Raw genomic sequence first — 19812 nt, 5'->3', positions numbered from 1 at the left:
CCCACCCACACACACACACGCGCCAGGACGACGTCTTGTTTCCACCGAGAGAAATTGAGAGAGAGCTGGGCTGCAGCAGCCACACGCAAAGCCACGGATCTGCCGCGTCATGGCCGTCATCCGGCGCTCGGGAGCGTGTGAAGCCTCGGCACCACGACCCTCTCTTTTTTTTTGCATTTCCACTCGCCCAGCGCCTTTCCTGCACGCCTTGGTCACCTTTTCCATCCCCCTTTGCTGCAATCTATCTGTCTCACACCCTGCTCCGCTCGTCTCTTCGCCTCACTTCCGATGCTGCCCTCTTTCGACTGCTTTTGGCTGTGATGAATTTCCCGCTCGACCCCCCCGCTACCACACTGCATTCCATCCGAGGTTGTGGGGATCTCGCCGTGCATCCATGAACAAGACGGCGCTTGCGATAGCTGCTCCCGAATGGGCGATCGTCTGATCTGATCTGATTGGGCCAAGTCAGGGCTGTTGCGCGAGTGTGTGCCTAAATTTTTGAGCGTGCACTTTGATCGCCCTGACTGGAGCGGTGCGCCAAATTTCGAGGCTGGGAAATCGTCATGTCGTCGAGCTGCATGGCCGACGAGCGAAATGGAACGCTGAGCTGCTGCGGTGCTGCTGAGCGTTCGACCCCAGCTCCAAGCACAGGTTGGCCGATTTGCCCCCCGCATCACTACCGGCAGACGCACGTCGGTGGATCACAAAGATCTCGACACTTCGCCTAGATATCCGGCTGCTTCCATTCGTGCCACGGCCCAACACCTTGTGCCCTCGTGGTTCGTCACTTGGCCCTCTTCGTGGTTGCTTGCCCTTCGTGATTGCGCAGCTGGTCCGACTCGATGGACTCAGTAGCGTCGAACTCGGTCCGCTCCGTTCCAGCTCGCTCGCTTCTCTTCGGCTCCACCCCAGTTCAGTTCATGCGGAATCCCTAGAACACCGTCGTCCGTCTCTCTCCCCCCAACACGCTCGTTGTCTGCCGCGAGCCTCATCCGTCACCGCGCACAGAAGGGACCTCGCCCTGGAATGAGACACAAAAAGAGACAGTGTACCAGCAAGGTCAAAGCCATTCAGTACCTTATTGCAAATGCCCGATCCCCGCCATTTGTGTGAGCTGCCTCGCCTTCTGCCCTTCTACACTCACTACACCGCCTGAATCGAGAGCCAAACACAGGCCCGATCAAACCCCAAGACACCAGACGGCCAACACAGCGGCGGTGCCGAGCTTCGGTGAAAAAGTCGCACATGTCGATATTACACTGTTGCGAGAGGAATACATAGACGAGACCTGCCGTCTTTTCCGTCCTTCGGATGGGCAGCCCGGGAGCCGAAGCGGTGGCGGAGGCGGCAGTCGATTCGTCCTCGCCCACACCTCCTCCCGACTCTTTCCGTTCGAGACTCGACGATGGGCTCTAAGACATTTAGGCCTCGAAGGTGACCGAGGCACCCAGCTTGTGGGCGTTGGCCGAAGCCTGCGCGTCGCTGAGCTTGGCGGTGTCGAGCGCAAGACCGAACGAGGCCTTGACGCCGGGGCGCAGCGCCTGGGTGTAGCCGAGGCAGAGGATACCCGAGTTGTTGATCTTGGCCTTGACGAAGGCGGCGTTGTCGAGGTAGGTCTTGGTGCCGACCTCGAGGTTGACGTTCGAGTTGGGGCTCTTGGAGTCGTACGTGGCACGGGCACCGGCCTCGGTGTCGGCGTTGACACGGTGGTAGTAGCTGGCCGAGTAGGTCGACAGGTTGCCGAGGCCGTGGAAGGTGACGGCGTAGTCGGGGGCGTGGAAGCCGGCGCCGAGGTTGTAGCGGCTCAGCTTGCCCTCCTTGACGTCGTAGCTGGCCTCAGCACCGGCGAGGAAGCCGTCGCGGCCGAGGACGGCGTCGGCAGTGAAGGTGGGGCCCTTGAAGAGGTCAAGGTGCTGGCGGGTGTGCAGACCGGGCTGCTTGTAGGTCGAGGCGAAGAGCGCGTTCTTGGTCTGCTTCTCGGGCACGAGCGTCGAGACGAGCTCGAGCTTAAGGCCCTTGGCGATGTGGTTCTCGAGCTCAATGTGGTTGCGGAGCACGTTGGCGGTGGACCAGGCCTGGGTGAAGGTGACGCCGTTCTTGCGGTCCTCCCACTTGGCCTCGAGGTCGCCGTTGATGGCCTGCGACTTGGAGTCACGGATGCCGAGAACGCGGAAGGTGACACCGTTGGGCGTCTTGGTCTTGACCTCGAGCGAGTTGCCGTGGATGGGGTAGTCCTTGGACAGGAGGTCGTTGGCAGCCTTGCCTATTGGCGATCAACGCGATCGACGCGACAAAGTGGGCGCATAGGAGTGGCAGGTGTTCAGCGCCCAAACCCAATATCTGTGCGACTTGTTTCAAGTGGAGTCACGTTGCTACTTACCAAGGTCCTTCCAGGAAGGGGGAACGGGCTGGGAGATGACGGGAGCCATTTTGCTGGTGGTGGCGATAATCATGAAGGGAGAGACGGGATGACGGTCAGTTCGACAGTCCTTGCAATGTAGAGAGGGGCGAGCCCAGGCACTCTTTCCATCAGGACTACGTGATCGAGCCAGCCGTATAAACCGAGAAAAGCTGGTTGTCGGAAATTAGGCTGGCCGGGGGTGGCAAGCTCGGCATGCAGTGCCAGCAGCGGATCCCCTGTAGCTAGTCGAGGAACACTTACAGCAATGAAGGTGAATGGACGAGGGAACGTGATACGAAGGGCGACTGGGATGGTGGAGCGGAGGAGACAGGCGACGGTTCTCTGGTGGAGGATGATGCCCGGATGTCTCTCTCTGTCTCCCTCTCTGGTTCTCTGTTGCACTCTCGACCCAAACCGTGCGACGAGCGGACGGCTGTTGTTGGGCTTTTCGGCCGCGAACGGATCAGGCTGGCTGGCTCAGTCTGAGAGCCCGGGCGCGCGCGCTCTCAAAAGCAACAGCCAACAGCCAACAGACACGCACACCCACGCTCTCGATCTGAGGCGCGTCTCCTCCGCAAGGCCATCTCCATTTTGAAAAGAGGGGCGGCGCCATTTTGGTCTCGAGGCTTCTCTGGCGCTTTTTTGGCTCTGACTGCCGCCCGATTTCCGCCCTGACTCTTGCCTCTTTTTGCGAAAAAAGGTGAAAGAACGTGACCGCAAGACGTGGTCGCGGCTCGGCCAACACTGCAGTGCTGCTGCTTCACGAGGAAAAAGCGGCTCTCCTCGGCGGGGGCGGGCAACGCTCTTTCGACCGGGTGTAGCGGGCCTGAGCCAGGCTTCCGACTTGCTGGCTTCACCTTGGCCGTACGCACCGAGCAGAACGACAGTTGCAATCGGCAGCTTCAAAGCGGATCGACACCGGTGACGTGGACATGGATCAGAGACGGGCTTGCGAACGACACCAAACGAGAGTCAGGCATGGCCACTCGAGGGAGGAGGTGATTGCGGACGAGCAGCAGCTGTCGAGATCACTCCGGTATCGGAATCGCCTTCCATCTGGACGTGAGTGAGTGAGCAATCGGGCGAGCTCTGTTTGCGGCGGCTGTCGAGCGTGAGCACACGCGGCGGCTTCGCAGCCGAGGTGCCAACATGCGATCCATGCCGGAAATTGGTTCACACTCAACATGCTCACGGGCTCGCAGCCTCGTGCGGTGAGGTCACGACACGTCGACGTGACTGACTGGCTACAGCGACACTGACGTCGCCACGCTTTTAGGGCAACCGCTCCCACTTTTGACTCTTCTCGGCCGTATGCATGCTGGCAAAAACGAGCTTGGGCCCTCCGTCGGGCTCGGCACGAGACGAGAGCACGGAACAAGGCCGCCGTGGTGCAGTCGCTTAGAGCGACGGGTCCGGACAGGTGGTCCGTCCGTCCGTCCGTTTGCAGGTGTAGGATCAATGAGCCTCATGACCTGCCTTGGTCTGCTCTCATGCGCTCGACCCTTGGCCCTCCATCCACCCGTGTCACCTCTAGCGCCTCGAAGTGGCCGAGCGATTTCGCACGCGGGCCCGCCCTCTCTTGCTCGCCTCTAGCGAGCTAGCGCTGTTCGCGAGGAAAAGCAATCTGTTGCCAGTGCGCATGAAGTGGTCCGTGGGACGAGGGGAAATCCAGTGCCTGCCTGCCTGCCTGCCTGCCAGCCTATTGTCACCGCGCCTAGCCTCGCATCCCTCAGCACACTGAATTCGGAGGGAGGCCGCTGTGGTGGAGCTGGCAAGCAATTCTCAAAAATCACACTTCGACCCGTCTCTGGCTGCTGAGAGAGTTTGAGGGAGCGGAAAGAGACAGTGACGGATAGACAGCGGATTGATGCCGTGAACCCTGAGCCCGCCGAGCGAGCCAGGCAGCAGATGCAGGACCGTAGCAGCTCCATCCTCACCAAGGTTTTCGTTTCGGCGACAACCGCGCCCACCATCTTCCTTCACCACCCTTACATCCACATCGGAAGCCTACCCTCGTTGATCCCACTCGCTCACAATCATTACCTTGCGCACGCACGCATTCCTTCCGTCCAAAGCCTCTCCCAAGAACTCACGCGCCGTGCGCAGTCGTTTTCTCATCTTGCTGTTGCAGCACTCCACGCCTACATCCTCACGCCACGCTCGCGATCACCGCTCGCCATGCTGCCCGCCCAGAGAAACAAGGTCGACATCTCGTCGCTCAACGAGGAGGAGCAGAAGCTCTTCCGACTTTATGGCAAGCTTCCCAAGAAGGACTTGCTGCAGAACAGGCTCAAGGAGCGCAAGTACTTTGACTCGGGAGACTATGCGCTCTCCAAGGCAGGAAAGGCACCGCAGCAGTCGGTCGGCACCGCCATCCCCAACCCCGAGATGATCCCTCACGCCTCGACGGTCACCTCGCCCGGCGCGAACGCGGTTTCGCCTCCCGGCTCCCTTCCTGGTCAGCAAGCCGGTGGCCTGGCCGGTCCCGTCAACGTCCCTGGAGCAGAGCGACTCGCCTCGCGCCCGCAAGTGAGCGCATTCCCCATCAGCGGAGCTGGATCCAGCCCCGGCAAGGAGAGCAGCTCGCTCGGTCGCGAAGAGCACGTCGTCAACGCAGACGATGCGATGCAAGACTAGACACCAGCACCGGTGCGGTTCATCATCCTTCCCCCAGCGTCTACAGCAGCTTCCTACAGCGTGCACATCATCCGTCTCCACTCCGTCTCTACTCTGTCGTCGTCACCCACCGTATGCCTCGGACCGCGCTCTCATTCGCAAGATTTTTGGAACAACTCGGCATCCCCCTTCTCTGCGGCTCTGCACGCGCGCGCCGGGCCATGGCAGCAGACGCCCGGGTCGCTCGTCGCTCACGTTGGACAGCGTCGCTGTCATGTACGGCACGGCCGGTCGAAGGCAAGCTCGCGAGTCTTGCATTGCGAACTGCCCTCGTCGCGATGCTCTCTCCATGGTCGTGTCGAAAGTAGACGACGCCTTGCCCGAGTCGTTTGCATCCTGGCAGTGAGCGTGGCTCCGGAAGGCGTTCCACAGGCTGGGCGGAAGGCGCAGCAATATGATCTCAGCATCGCGCTTTCCCCTTTGCCTTTGAAGATCCCGAGGTCGCGCGTCAGGATGCCAGTGGGCGACCGGACGTCTCGGTCCCGTTCGACGCGACATAGCATTGGCACTGAGCGCCTTTCTGCAGCGCAGGCCGGCATCGAGGCTCGCTTTTTGATCCCGTCGCCCCTTGGTTAGCTTTCTTGTCTTGATTAGTGTATTTGGGATCCCGTATTGCAATGCAGTTTCCTCTCGTCCTGGCGCGTGTCCCTCTTCTGGACACGGATGTAGGTCGAAGCCGTCGGTGAGAGTCGTGCCTCCTGAAGCGGACAGGACGCCGCCGCCTGTGGACGAATTCGCCTCGGATTTTGAGACCTCAATTCATTGGCCATATTTTTGGGGTTCTTTTCAGCACAAGCAAAAGCGGCAAGTGTGGAAATCAAAGGCCCTTGAGACGGCGATGTCGAAAAAGGCTCGGCCAGGAATGGGGATCACCGATTCGTCCTCTGCTTCTTTCCCACTCTTTGCATAAATTACAGGCAAGTCGGCGATTCGAATCGCGCTGCACATTCCAACCCAGCGGATTGGGCGCAGCGGTCCACCGCTCGCATGCGGAGAGAGGCGTGCGCGGTGGGTTCCACCAGACCAGGCGAGAGGTGGCAACCACCCCGCATCTCGCTCCACAACTTCCGTCGAGTCTCTCTGCGCAGCAACGGGCGATGCGTTGGCGCAGTCGCAAATCGATCTCGGAGGTTATGGATGCCGGCAAGTTATTGGACGAGATGCAGACAGCAGGACAGAGCGCAAAGAGCAGGGCGTGCGGTCGCATGACAGGATCGGCATATCTGCTCGGTATATCGCGCCTCGCTCGCGTTTCACTGCCACCTACCTCACTCGCAGATTGCGCGCTCAGACAGCAGTTCGCTGAGCACAGCATGGCTGCTCTGCCACAGCATTCGACAGCGCCAAACGTGGCGCAACTCGTAAATGCTCGATGTCAGACTCGAAGGGCTGTCAAAGCAGAATCGTGTGCGCAGTTGGTGAGGCTGCGCTTGAGCTTATCCTGCGGCATGAGCGTGAAGATGGCTTCTGTCAGACGAGTCTGTGACAAGCACAGCCAGCTTGGACCTTTTTGGGTGCCGAGCTCGGCGCCGAAAGAGTCTGCCGAGACGCTGTTGCGCACCGTCCCCCACCCACGGACCTCGAGCATGTGGAGATTTCGCACCTTTCACGATCCGCCGAGGTTACCGCCCTTACTTTTTTTTTGGCGGAGGAAGCCCTCCCCCGCACTCACGCACGTCCTACCTGTCTCCGCCTGTGCTCGCACGACCTACTATAAGTAGACCGACCGTTCCTGGATTCCATCCACTCGGCAGGCTTGGAAAAGTCGCTGCTTCTGGACTGTCTCGATCGCTTCTCGACGGTGCCTTCACAAGGATGCAGTACAAGCTCACCACTTCGTCGCTGCTGGGCGACTCGGCGCTGGGCAAGCTCGCAGCCCTAGCACAGCGACATGCTCCACAGACGCCGCTCGGCTACGTCGCGGCTGCAATCGGCACGTTGGCATTGCTGTTCGGCCTGCTGGTATTCGCACTCATCGTGCGCATCATCTACAACACCACGCTCTACCACTACTACGTCTCGCCGCTGCGCCATCTCAAGGGGCCCAAGCCCAAGCTGTTCATCGGCAACATGGACGAGTTTATCACCAAGCCCGGTGCGGTGGGCGAGATCGAGTGGTCGCGCAAGTACGCCGAGAACGGCGTCTTCCGCAGCACGTTCATGTTCGGTCGCGAGGCGGTGCACTTTATGCGGCCCAAGGCTCTGCGCCAGATCCTGGTCGAGGATCCGTACAGCTACCCGAAACCATCCATGGCGTGGAAGCTGCTCGGCCTCATTGCCGGGTACGGTCTGCTGACGGTCGAAGGCGACACGCACAGGAAGATGCGCAAGACCATGAACCCGGCCTTCTCGCTCACCAACCTCATCGAGCAATTCCCAGTGTACTACGACAAGGTTTATCCGCTCGTCGATGTGTTGCGCAAGAAGATCGACGAGTCGTCGGAGGAGCATGCGATCATCGACTGCGATGCCTGGGTCAACAAGGCGCTGCTCGATATCATCTGCCTCACTGCGTTTGGCTACGATGCCGATTCGGTCAATAACCCGGACAACGAGCTGGCAAGCGCCTACCACGCCGTGACCAGCATGCAGAACGGCCAGAACCAGGCCCGTCTCAACCTCGTGCTCAATCTGCCCTTTGGCGACACGGTGCTGGACTGGGCGTCGGACGTGAGTGGATGGGAGTGGGGACTCAACAGGTTCGGCAAGGATTCGGCGGCGCAGACGTTCTTCCAGCTGCTCAACGGCATGCACCGTATCAAGAAAGTGTCCAAGCAGATCCTGCACAAGCAACTCAACTCGGGCGAGCGTGCGGCTCAAGCGGGCCAGTCCAAGGCGATCATCGACATTATCGAAGAGACGTACCTCTCGGAAAACGACGGCAAGCCCAAGAGCCTCAAGGAGGCCGAGCGCAACATGATTACGCAGGTGCTCACCTTCCTGGGCGCAGGACACGAGACTACGGCTTCCGGTGTTTCGTGGACGCTGTGGAATCTGGCCACGCATCCCGAGGCGCAAGACAAGCTGCGCAAGGAGTGCAAGGAGCTCATGGACCAGGACGAGCGTCCGCCTTACTCGGCCGTCAAGGCCTTGACGTACCTGGATGCGGTGATCAACGAGTCGATGCGCATCACGCCGCCCGTGCCCCGCACGGTGCGCTGCGCAAGCAAGGCATCATACATCGACGGAGTCTACATCCCCAAGGGCACGCTGCTTCCCATCTCGAACCGTGCCATCAACATGGACCCCGAGGTATGGGGTGCTGATGCCGACGAGTTCAAGCCAGAGCGGTGGTTCAACCTCCCCGAAAAGTACGACCGCACCTTTTCCATGATCACCTTCATCGCAGGCGCACACGGCTGCATCGGCCGCACCATGAGCTACCTCGAGATGAAGGCCACCATCTGCATCCTCGTCTCCAACTTCCGCTTCGAACCCATCTCCAAGGACCAGAGCCCCGTCATGGACGCCCTGATCACCATGAAGCCAAAGGACGGCCTCCCGCTCAAGGTGTTCAAGGTGTGAATGCCTCGAGCTGCACACATCTCGCATGCTCCTGTACATCGTATATTTCTCCTCGTTCGCACTGTCGAGTGGAATAGCATACTCGTTGTCTCTATATTTCTCCGCCAACCGTGTGCACCACCAACTTGACTCCTTGACATGCTCATGCCAAAAAAGTGCAAAAAGAAATGCTCCGTACTGGGCTCGAACCAGTGACCTTCCGTTGTAAATACTCAGCTGTGCTGAGGCACCGTGTATTAGACGGATGCGATAATCCAACTACGCTAACGAAGCGCTTGTTGTTGAGTGGCAGCAACATTGTACATCTATACCGCTGTTCGTGACCAAAGAATCACCACTTTTTTCAAACCTAGCGCCCCGCCGAAGATCACTTGCTGGTACGGGCACGCTTTGGATTGCTGCTCTTCAGCTTGCACTCTTACTTCATTCCAATCATACAGAGGAGCGTGTGTCGCAGCGTTGTTGAATGGCAAGACACTATACGGGTTGAGTGGTGCTGCCACTACTGTGGTTGAGGAGGTCAAGCTGCACTGCAACGTCAGAGCAGGCTCGGGCTCCTTTGATTTTTTTTTCTCTTTCTTTGGTGTGGGTTTTCTTCAGTCGGACGAAAAGGAGTGAATTCTTCGCGTTGGCGGGGCGTGGAGAGTGTGGAATGAGAAGAAAGCGGAAGGGCTTGAGCAACTTTGCGGGCTCAGCTCTTGGGTTCTGTGCAGCTGCGCTGTCGGCCGCAAGACTTGCAGATCTTCGAGGCTCGCAAATCGAGTCGAGAGTGACTTTTGTCACGCCGCAGCGCTCGCGCATATCTGTCTTCACACCACATTCATTCCCAACTCCCCCCGCATCACATCCATCACCATCATGTCGTCGACTGCACAGAAGGCCGCTGCCGCTCCGGCCGCACAGAAGGAGGAGAGCTTCAACGACTCCATCCTCCCCAAGTACAAGGTCGCGGGTGAGATCTCGGCCAAGGCCATCAAGGCCGTCATTGCCGCCGCTGCCGAGGGCAAGACCGTGCTCGAGCTGTGCGCCGTCGGTGACAAGGTGCTCGAGGACGAGACCTCGGCCGTCTACAAGGGCAAGAGCATCGCCAAGGGCATCGCATTCCCCACCACGCTCTCGCTCAACAACGTCGTGTGCAACTACTCGCCCCTCCCCACCGACGAGGACCAGATCGCGCTCAAGAAGGGCGATGTCGTCAAGGTGCAGCTCGGTGCCTACATCGACGGTCTGCCCGCCATCTGCGCCGAGACCTTTGTTGTTGGTGCCGATGCTTCCAACCCGGTCGAGGGCCGTGCGGCCGATGCCATCAAGGCTGCCCTTGTGGCTGCCGACGTCGCCATCCGCGTCATGAAGCCCGGCGTGCTCAACACCGAGGTGAGCAAGGAGATCGAGGCTGCCATCAAGCAGTTCGAGTGCAAGGCCGTCGAGGGCATGCAGTCCAACCAGTTTGCCAAGAACGAGATCGACGCAAAGAAGAAGATCGTCCTCAACGCCGAGCCCGGCTCGAGGCCCGACACGGTCAAGCTCGAGGAGGACGAGATCTACGGCGTCGACATCTCGGTCACCACCTCGGCCGACGGCAAGACGCGCTCGGACGACAGCAAGACCACCATCTACCGCAAGACCAACAACACCTACCTTCTCAAGCTCCAGACCTCCAGAAAGGTGCTCTCCGAGATCCAGAAGAAGGCCGCCTCTTTCCCCTTCAACCTCAAGAGCCTCGAGGACGTGCGTCGCGCAAGGATCGGCGTCCAGGAGTGCTGGAAGCACGGCCTCCTCACCCCCTTCCACGTTCTTGAGGACTCGGACAAGAAGGCCATCACCGCCCAGATCTTCTTCACCGTCGCCGTCAACTCCAAGGGCGCCATCCGCCTCACCCCGGCCCCCACCTGGGCCAACGAGAACAACCTCAAGCCCACAAACCAGGTCACCGACGACAAGATCAAGGCCCTCCTCTCCACCGCCGTTCGCCAGACCAAGAAGAAGAACAAGCCCGCCGCTGCCGCCTCGGCTTAGAAATCTTCCTCTGGCATTCTACCTCGTAACTCGCTTGGGATCATTGTAATTGGCAACACCCCCCAACCCGCTCCCCCATTCCTGCTTCCGGTCTCGACCCCGCAATCCAACCAGGCATCATCCTCCGCGGCCGCACTGCCTCGAACACCGACAGTGGAACACGGGCCCCCAAAACACTGCACTTCACACAGTGCTTGAATAAAAAACATCACAGCCGCCCTGCTTCTGAGAAAAATGATCATGAGATTGTAAGAACATGTCTGCTTTGACTGTGAGAGGCTAGAGAGCGAGTTCATCGAGCGCATCGGGATCATCGGGCTCCATGAGCGTGCCCTCGTTCTCCACCATGGCGGCATACGCGAGCAGCTGGCTCTTTGCATCGTCGAGGCTCTGCACCTCGTCCAGCCCGCACGGCATGGCGCTCAGGTCGAGCGCCGCGAGCATCGGGTCCGCCAGCGCGCGCATCGTCGCCGGCTTGTCCGCACCCGCACTCTGCTTCTTGCTCGGATTGAACTTGGCACACCGCGCCTCGCTCAGGCCGTACAGATGCTTCAGATGGTTGCGCAGCAGCAGCGCCGTGCCCGCCACGATCGACATGCGCGCCACCGCCATCGGGTCCACCTGCGCTTTCGACGCCGATGCCGCCTCGTCGTCATCCTTGGCTGCCGCCGCACCACTAGCTGCAGCGTCGTTCGAAGTGCCTAACGTCGCAGGTTGGCCGAAGATCTGCATCGGATTCACCGTGCCTGCCAACGACGGCGCAGCGTCACTCGCAAGCTCGAGCTGCCACTCGCCCGACAGCCACGGATTGCGCGAGAGCTGGAAAGGGCTCACCAGGTCGGCGCCGGGCAGTGCATCGCCGGGCGGAGGCGGCGTCTTGGTGCCGTCCTCGGCCGACGCGGTCGGCGCGGCACTGAGTGACATCTGCTGCTGCGGCAGATGCGGCTGCGCCATGTACAGCACCTGCATGCCCGACACGGCCAGGATCGAGCGCAGCTCGCCGATGACGACAAACAGCTCCTCCATCGTCTTGTAGTCCAGCGTGGCCAGGTTGTCCGCCATGAAGCGCGCAAACAGCACCTCCTGCATGCTGCAGTCCGACGCCGCCGTATTGACGTCGAGCGCCTTGACGATCTGCTTGAGAAAGTCGAGCCGCGTGGCGCGTCGGTCGCGCAGCAAGCTGTACCACGCATCCAGCACCGCTGTAGGCACCGAATCCACCCGGTAGCCCCGCAAGTCGCCGTCGCTCTTGACCGACAGTTGCAGCTGGAACCGGAATGCGGATCGCGCCGTGTCGAGGAAGCGCGCCTGCACGAGCGAGGCGTGCTTGGATGCCAGATGGCTGTGCAGCTCCATGGCTCGACTGCGGAGCTTGCGATCCTCGAGCGTCTCGAGCGAGACGAGGTACGGCACACACTGAATCGGGTGCGAGAGGCCCTGCAGCACGGTGAATCGCAGAATGTCGATGGCGGTGCGCTGCAGCGAGGCGTTCGAAACCTCGAGCGTCGCCTTCAGCACGTCCTCCGAGTAGCGCTGCATCATGGCCGAGCCCACTCCCGTGTCCGCGAACGTCTCGGTGTTGCCCACCAGCACGGTCATATCGACGCTTCCTGCGTCCGGGTTCTCCGGCTTGCGGCGTCCCGTGCCGACGTTGACCACTGCGTTGTCCGGATTACGGCGCAGGGCGTCGGCGCTCAGGAAGTCGAGCATGATCTTGAGTAGCGTGGCGCGATCCTGCAGCGAGCCCGAGGCGAAGATGCCATCCATCATGTCCGTGATCGACGGGCGTGTCATCAGCGTTGGATGGGCACGGAAGATGAAGCCGAGGTTCTGCAAGGCCACCGAGCGGACCATCTCGGAGCCCGTCTTGTGGATGTCAAGTAGGGCTTCCGACACTACGTCGACGAGCGATCGCTTGCTCAACGCGTCGATCTCGGCTGCCGTCTCTGGATGCTTCTTTCGCATCTCGTCAAAGTTGGCGTGCTCGCATAGCGATGCTGTGAGAGACATGAGCGTGCTCCAAGCCTTGTTGTCCTCGATCTTCTGGCCCTTGAGTGCCATCTGCCGCATCGACTGTACTCGAACAAAGCATGCCTTGAGCGTTTGAATGAGCAGGCGAAAGTTGTGCGTGTGGGTCGTGATGACCGCGCAGTAGCACGCGATGAGCTCCTGAAGAAGGTGCAGACCGGCTTTGGGCGGCGGTCGATTGACCAGCGGGCGCAGACTCTTCTCGAGTGCTTCTGCGAAGGCCAGAGCCGTTCTGGGCATATGCGGCAAGCACGAACGGAAGATGCGGAGCAGCAAGTCCATGATTTGCACCTCTTCGCTCGTCTGGGCAGCCTTGAGATACGGTAGCAGCAGCTTGGCCTTCGAGATGGTGAGTATGGCCGGATTCGTGGAGACGAGCAGCTGGACGATGCGGATACGCTTGACGGTATCGACGCTCGAAGCGCCGCTCGACTCGACCAGGCTGTCGATCATCGAGTCGCCGAGCTTCTGCAGCTTGGCGTGCAGCTCGGCAGCCTCTGCTTCGCTCTTGTCCTTGAAGAGGCGTCGGAACACCTCTTCGAGCGGCGAGGGTCGCTCCTTGATCAAGTCAGCGACCGCCATGATGATCTCGATCGTAGCGGCCACCCTTTGATCCGCTTCCGTGCCTTCAAGCGACTCTTCCGCCCCGGGCGGCGCGTCATGGTCTCGCATGGGTTCGTCCTGTGCTCCGACTTGTGACGCATTGCTTTCTTCCGGGCGAGGAGCCTCTGGCTCAGCAGACGCTGAAGGCGCATTAGGCAACGGGCTCAACCTGCGTCGGGCGCCTAGACGTCGGGCATCGATGTCGAGATCGAGCCACATCTCGCCGATCGTGAGCACAGCCATGTCTTGGACCACCGTGTCTTCGTCGTTGACGCAGCGAACGATGCGAGCACACGAGTCGATGCGAATGCGCTGATCATCTGTCGCCTCGTGGATGCTCTTGAGAAGGCGCACCATGCGCTTGCGCACCGACAAACCCGTGTCAAGCACACGCGCGGCCAGCTGCTTGTAGTACTTGGGGATGTGCTGCGGCTTTCTGAGCACGTAGTTGCCGAAGAGAGCCACGGCGCTGTCTCTCACCGCATTGCTGGAATCGCGCAGGCGGACCTCGATGGCAGAGCGCATCGCGTCTTCGTCAAGCAGGTCGGGGTCGACCTGAGCGATGCGGTCGATGCCGCGTAGAGCCTTGCTGCGATTGGCGATGAGCGAATTGTTGAGGCCCTCGACCAGGAGGTCGCGCAGGAATCCATACGTGATCATGGAGCTGCTGGCGAGAAGGACGCGCTCGGACAGGTCTGTCGCCCTGTCAAGCATCTTGTCGTCCGAGGCAGATGCAGACACCTTGACGTCGCCCGACCCAGGATCCAGCTCGGAAAGAGCGTGCATCGCGGCGTCGAGCTCCTCACACAAGAGCTGCAGCTTTGCCATTTGCACCGTGTGATCGCCTTCTGACTCCGAAAGACCGCGCTTGTCCTCCTCGGCTTTTGCCCATGCGGTGGCGAGTTCGCCTTGGGCCTGCACGAGCAGGAACTCGAGCGCGCCCTCGGTGGAGAGATCCTCGTTGCTCTGGTCAGCCAGGAAGACCGAGATCAACTTGTTCGCCTTGACGAATTCGCGGATGGCAGTTCGATCTCCTTCGCGCACGGCCCGGAGCATCGAGAGGTAGTCCCAAACCGTCCATTTGGGCCGCTTGGTCGGGCTGGGCGGCTCCAGCTGTGATGCGACCATGTCGGTCGCTTCGGTGCTGGCATTGGCTTCGTTGACTTCTTCGTCAGCGCTGCTCGCGCGGTCGTGGCGTGTCGGTTGCAACTGCAACTGAGACTGTCGCACTCTTGCGGCGACCAGACTGAGCTGCTCAAGCGCCACGCCCTTGGCGTCCGGATGGCTTCTTGGATCTTCCAAGTAGGTGCCGAAGACGCGACAGAAGGCGCTGAGCATCAAGGCGGCAGCAGGCCACTCTGGCAGGAAGAGAGCGCTGAGGAGATCCTGGATCAGCGACTCGATCACGTAGGCGTGGCTCATCTCGGAGGACGATTTGGCCACCTTGACCTGGCCGATGCGTTGCATGAGGTAGCCGGCGATGGACCGAGCCGACTGATTGGCGCCCTCTAATCCGCGTCTCCAGATGGCGACCTCGGCCTCCCTTGCCTCGTTGGTTTCTGGCTCTAAGTGGGAATTGAAGGCTTGAATGACCACCTCGAGTACTTGTGAGCCCTCCTGGTCGGCCGCATCGGCAGCTTCGCCGAGAGCGTCGCTCTCTTTCTTGCGCTCGAGTCGATCTGCGGTGGAGCGCGCATAGCTCGCGACGCCATGCGATGCTGCCTGGATGAGCTGCAGTAGCAGTGCATTGATCGCGTGGATACCCTTGCCGTTGCGAAGGCTGTACTGACGACGATTCTTCTTCATGTCGGTGAGCTTGGTGAGCGAGGTGAGGATCTCTTCGATCATCCACTGCCTCTGATCGGCAGACTTTGCAAAGATGCTGCGCAGGAGGTTGAGTGCTGGAAGGCGCAGAGTCTTCATGGAGTTGGATCCTCCCAGGGAGAGGAGCGCCGATCTTCCGCGAGCCGCCGCCTTGGCCATTTCGCTGCTTCCGCCTCCGCTCGCAGGCTCTGGCTCTAGCACGAAGAAAGGGCCAAGCGCTAGGTAGACGGCGCTGATGATGATGGAGTCGGCCAGTGCAATGGACGGCATGCGCACCATGCGGTGGACGAAGAAGAGCGCCGAGCACAGATGCGCAAACAGGTCGGAGAGACTGTTGCGGCAAATGATGCCGATGCTGGAAGTGGCTTCGTCTGTCGCGGCGGCGCCTTTCTTCTTGCGCGCCTTCTGCGGCGCCAGGATGTCGATGAGCGCGGCGAGATTGGGATGCGGGGCGGTTGCAGCGCCGCCCGAGCAAGCCTCGATGAAAGGAAGCACGACTCTGTCGAGACACGATTTGACTGCCTCGAAGCAGGAGCGGATGTGCTCCTCGGAGAGGATTTGCTTGGGCAGCACGTCGCCGGTGAGGATTGCGAGACTGCATTCGGCAGCAAGAACGGCTCGGTCCAAGACGGCGAAGGTGGCGTTGAGTTTGTCGAGCTCCTCCTCAGAGGCGGGACCATTGCGATTGCTGGGGGTACTTGCTTCCTCTCCATTGGGTTCGCCTTGAGCACGATCGGGCGTGGCGGAAGGCTCTGGCGTCTTTGACGGCGACTGATCCTGCCTCTCGGCCCTGCGAGCCTTCTTTGACTTGGTCGGAGAGACTGGCTCCGAGGCGGGAGCGCGCTGGGACTGGGATGGGAAGGGATCCACATCTTCGCCGACGCGCACGGTGCGCTCGAGAATGGCCAAGAGCCGAGTGAGGTCGGCAGCAGCAAGCGTTGCGAGGCCTGGATTGGTGACCGACTGTGCCTTGGCAGAGATGGCTGCGAGTTCGGCGTGGGGACGCGAGCATTGGACGACGAGCTTGAGGAGTTTCTGCAGCACAGCAGCACGGAGGACGAGCAGAGATCTGGATTCGCCGCCTGCGTGGGAAGGCGACTCGATCAGCTCAAAGAAAGGATCGGCGGCCGCAGAGATGGCTTGGCCTGGCAGGAGGTCGTGAAGAGCATCGCGGTCTGGCAGAGAGTCGTCGGCTTCAAAGATGTCTTCCATGAGGCCGCGCACCTTGGCCACGGGCACTTTGCGATGCGAGCTCTTGACGGGACCGTTGCTCATCTTGGCGAGGCTCTTGGGGCCCTCGGCGGAGTGCTCGGCGTTGGGTGCGGCGGGAGCATCCCAAGAGTCGAGAATGTCGAGATCGTCCCAATCGCTTCCCTCTGCATCCATGGCCGAGTCGCTGTCCTCAACGATGGCGTTGACGAGATCGGAGAACGACTTGCGACCGCGCCTCTTCTTCTTCTTCTTTTTGTCGGAAGGTGCCTGGTCGAGCTGGTATGCTGGTGAGAGATTGTCTGCGTTGAACGCGGGGATCTCGACATAGGCCTGAGGAATCGCGCTGATATCTTCATCTTCGCGCTTGACCCGGTCGGCATCTTTCTTCTTGGGCTTCTTGGGCTTGGACGCTGCGATCGAAGGCGCGGTTTCGCGTTCGGGCGTGGGTGAGAGGTCCTCGACCTTGAGATTGAAGGCGGGCTGCCGAGGCTCGGATTGCAGGTTCTTGCTGCGCTTCTTCTTGGGCTTGTCTGGCGACGGCATGTCCTTGCGCTTGCCCGACGAGGCAGCGAGAGGGGGTTGTGGTGCAGGCATCTGAGAGACATTGCCTCGTGGCAGTTGAGGCTGCTCGTTGGATGCGTTGCCGAAGTTTGGACGAGGCGGTGCGGGAACGCTACTGGGATGCTGCCAGAGCGAAAAGTGACCTTGAGGGGAGAGGAGGTTTAAGGGGTCCGGACTTTCTTGCACCGTCAAAAACTGCGGCGGCATTGGAGGCGGAGTCTGAGGCTCGTCGGAAAAGCGCATGCGGATCTCCTGCGTGGCTTGGGACGGCATCGCAGACGGCATCGCTTGCGGAGGCGGTGGTCGGGCAAAGATCTGGCTTGGCGATGCGTATTGAGGCAGAGCCGACGCATCCGCAGAAAGGCTGGTTGGCTGTCGGAGATCGGCCTCTGAGAAGGGTCCGGTGCGCGCGGTGTTGGCCGTCGGCGCATGAATGCGATCGGAAGGGTCCGATTGTGCCTGACCTGTCGAAGTGCGCTTAGGCTGCTTTGGCTTGCTCTTCTTGGCCGCATGGCTCGCCTTTGCCGGTGCCGGCGCATTTGATGGCACGGGAGCAGGCTGGTTGACCGTCGGAGCGCTGCGAACCGTTGCTGCCATGGCGCCATCGAGGGTGGACGAGGCGGCCGAGGACGAAGCATGCGGGTGGAAAGATGAGTGAGCATGGTGACTCGGCGCGTGAGAGTGGTGTCTGGCTATAGCCAGGCTTGGCGAGCCAGGCTCCGCCCGGGGAGGCATCATGGAATGCTGTGCGCTCGTGTCGAGCGACGAAGAAGACGTGCGCGCGGCGGCGGGCTGTCGAGATGACGGGACTCCCCACGCAGCATCGAGGCTGTTTGCCGAAGCGACCGGTGCGGGAAGTGCGGCGGCCCGCATCGGCAGCTGGCCGACGCTGCTGCTGGCGACGGCGTGTGGATGCTGCGATGCGGACCGCACGTCTGCTGTGATCATGCTCGGTGAGAATTGCGGCGCACTGCGATCGTGTCAAATATTCAGGCGGAAAGACCGATCGCGCGACGATGAAGGAAGCGGAGAACGGGAAGCGGAAAGCGGAAGGAAGAATGCAGGCTCGGGTCAGAAGACTGGCTCTCGGTCAGCGTGGAAGAGCCGATGCGGTGCGGACTTACCTGTTGGCAGCAAACGACTGCGGCCTCGATTGCGCAGCCGCACGAGTCGGCTCGCCCGCAGGCGGAACGTTGAAATAAGCTCCAGGAGGCGAATTCCAGGAAGTCACATTTGGGCTCTGGCCGGGGCCGGCAGCGTGCGCTGAGGGTCGGGAAGCGTGCGGCTGTGATCTTGCGTTTTGGTGTGCGGGCGGCCACTGCTGCGAGAATTGGTGGGCAGCGGCGCTGTGCGGGTCAGCGGGTGATTGTGCATATGGCGGCACCGTGGCATGTTGCATAGTCGATGTCGGATTCGGTCCGAAGCCTGAGCATGGAAAAGGAGCGGAAGCTCCGAGCTTTGGGTCAGCAGACGTCCTGGCTTGATCCTCTGGCAACGAAGAGGCGGGCCACTCACCGTGATTGCCTTCGTAATAGCCGTTGGCGTTGTGCATCGAGTTGATCGTTGCGTTTTGGTGGGATGGCCGGCGTGTCGGCGAAGCCGGCGACGGCGGTTCGAGACCGGCCATAAGATCGAACGTCTTGCCCGTCGACGGACCCCTTGGGAAGACGTCCGAAACGGGAGATTCCGAGACCGAGGCTCGATGCCTGCCAGCGCTAGATGCAGCGTATGGCGAGTCGTAGGCCAAGTGCTGCTGCATTGCGGAGATCTGCGGGAAAGGCTGGGCATTCGAGTGGTTGGAGGGTGACGAGAGAAGCTGGGGAATGCCGTGCTGGTGCTTGTGGGGCGTCGGCGCTGATGCCGATGGGCGTGACTGCACAGGAGGGCTCGAGGCGACGGCGTATTCCCACGCTGCATTCGACGGGTGGCGTGCGCCTGATCCGCTCGATGAAGCGGTGGGCTGGGGAAAAGCGCTGCCATACTGATGCCCTTGCTGCAGCTGCTGCTGATGCGACGGAGGATATGGAGACGGCTGCTGATGCTGAGTCTGCGCTTGACCGTACGAGAAGCTCGATCCGGCGAGAGAGCTTGGACCGTCCATGTTGACATCGCTCTTGTACGCATAGGCCGGCGAGTGATGTGCTGCGCTTTGACTCATATGCATCGGTTGCGACAGGCGGTCAGGTGAGCCGACCTGCTGGTATGCTGGTGCTGATGGTGCATATGGGTTGAAAGGAGCATTGGAGCCTGGTCCAGCATGCGGCGGTTGAAGTCGAGGCTGCAGAGGCTGCTGCGACGGGGGCTGCTGGCCGGCATACCAGCCGTTGTGACCGTCCATGGTGCGAATGGCACACGCTCCTGGCTGGTTGGCATCGGATGAAAGCTGCGCAGAGAGCTTGAGCTTAAGCGCTCATCGTGGTCTTGCGGCTATGGCTATGGGGTGCTCCTCTCAGGTGCAGCGCTGATTCGTCGTCCTTCTTGTGGTGATGTCGACTCATGAAGGAAACGCGGCCCGATGCAACCTCATCTGCCAACGGTGCGGTGGCCAGGGTCCGGGCCCAACGGTGCGAGTAGAGTGACTTGGGCGCGCTGCATTTTTGGCTCCTCCGCCCGCGCCCGCGTTCGCGTCTTTCGAAGCGCTTCGCAGTCGGCTGCTCCTCAACTCAATTTCCGAAACCCGCGCATCTGCGTTCAGAAGGCACAGCAGCAGTTCCGGCCGGCTCAGAGCGAGCGGTCCCTTCCAGAGCTCACGGGCCTTCTTGAGCGATCAGCAACACGCGCCAGGCAGGGGTCCAAGTAGCCCCCAGCTTACTTCTTGCCCTCCATCCAACCCACCATCCATCTCAAGTTCACATCACCTTTGCGCATCATTTCGCTTGATCTGTCCTTGCTCCGCATTGCCATTGGGCACTCAGATTGGATTCCTTCGGCTTCTCTTCTCTCCTTCGTCACGGCGAGGCGCAGAC

At 60.8% G+C, this 19812-nt stretch overlaps 5 protein-coding genes and 1 non-coding gene across 6 annotated transcripts; 3 read left to right on the top strand and 3 right to left on the bottom strand.

Moving 5' to 3' along the window:
* Positions 1 to 1421: 1421 nt before the first annotated feature.
* On the bottom strand, positions 1422 to 3014 carry PAN0_015c5120 (voltage-dependent ion-selective channel; the record flags this gene model as incomplete). Its single annotated transcript, XM_014799430.1, has 4 exons — positions 1422 to 2263; positions 2381 to 2489; positions 2663 to 2869; positions 2943 to 3014. The coding sequence occupies 4 exons, from the start codon at positions 3012 to 3014 to the stop codon at positions 1422 to 1424; spliced, it is 1230 nt and encodes a 409-aa protein (XP_014654916.1).
* A 1295-nt stretch (positions 3015 to 4309) lies between these two features.
* On the top strand, positions 4310 to 6383 carry PAN0_015d5119 (CAMP-regulated phosphoprotein family protein Igo1; the record flags this gene model as incomplete). The annotated part of the gene is made up of 5 exons (XM_014799429.1): positions 4310 to 5008; positions 5076 to 5419; positions 5518 to 5648; positions 5701 to 5742; positions 5995 to 6383. 5 exons carry the CDS (start codon positions 4310 to 4312, stop codon positions 6381 to 6383), a joined length of 1605 nt encoding a protein of 534 aa, XP_014654915.1.
* Positions 6384 to 6892: 509 nt separating this feature from the next.
* On the top strand, positions 6893 to 8602 carry PAN0_015d5118 (cytochrome p450; the record flags this gene model as incomplete). Its single annotated transcript, XM_014799428.1, has 1 exon — positions 6893 to 8602. The coding sequence occupies one exon, from the start codon at positions 6893 to 6895 to the stop codon at positions 8600 to 8602; it is 1710 nt and encodes a 569-aa protein (XP_014654914.1).
* Positions 8603 to 8770: 168 nt separating this feature from the next.
* Positions 8771 to 8875, bottom strand: PAN0_t015c0003. Its single transcript has 2 exons — positions 8837 to 8875; positions 8771 to 8806 (listed from the first exon to the last, which is right to left on the bottom strand). It is a non-coding gene; the product is annotated as a tRNA-Ile (tRNA).
* Positions 8876 to 9460: 585 nt separating this feature from the next.
* PAN0_015d5117 (creatinase/aminopeptidase) lies at positions 9461 to 10618 on the top strand (the record flags this gene model as incomplete). Its single annotated transcript, XM_014799427.1, has 1 exon — positions 9461 to 10618. One exon carries the CDS (start codon positions 9461 to 9463, stop codon positions 10616 to 10618), a length of 1158 nt encoding a protein of 385 aa, XP_014654913.1.
* Positions 10619 to 10897: 279 nt separating this feature from the next.
* Positions 10898 to 19184, bottom strand: PAN0_015c5116 (uncharacterized protein; the record flags this gene model as incomplete). The annotated part of the gene is made up of 2 exons (XM_014799426.1): positions 10898 to 17816; positions 17971 to 19184. 2 exons carry the CDS (start codon positions 19182 to 19184, stop codon positions 10898 to 10900), a joined length of 8133 nt encoding a protein of 2710 aa, XP_014654912.1.
* Positions 19185 to 19812: the final 628 nt, after the last annotated feature.

This window comes from Moesziomyces antarcticus, assembly GCF_000747765.1.
Source record: "Moesziomyces antarcticus DNA, scaffold: scaffold_v10015, strain JCM 10317, whole genome shotgun sequence".
NCBI classification, from domain to species: Eukaryota; Fungi; Basidiomycota; class Ustilaginomycetes; order Ustilaginales; family Ustilaginaceae; genus Moesziomyces; species Moesziomyces antarcticus.
The sequence above is the reverse complement of the archived record's forward strand: the minus strand, read 5'-3'. Positions and strand labels throughout refer to the sequence as shown.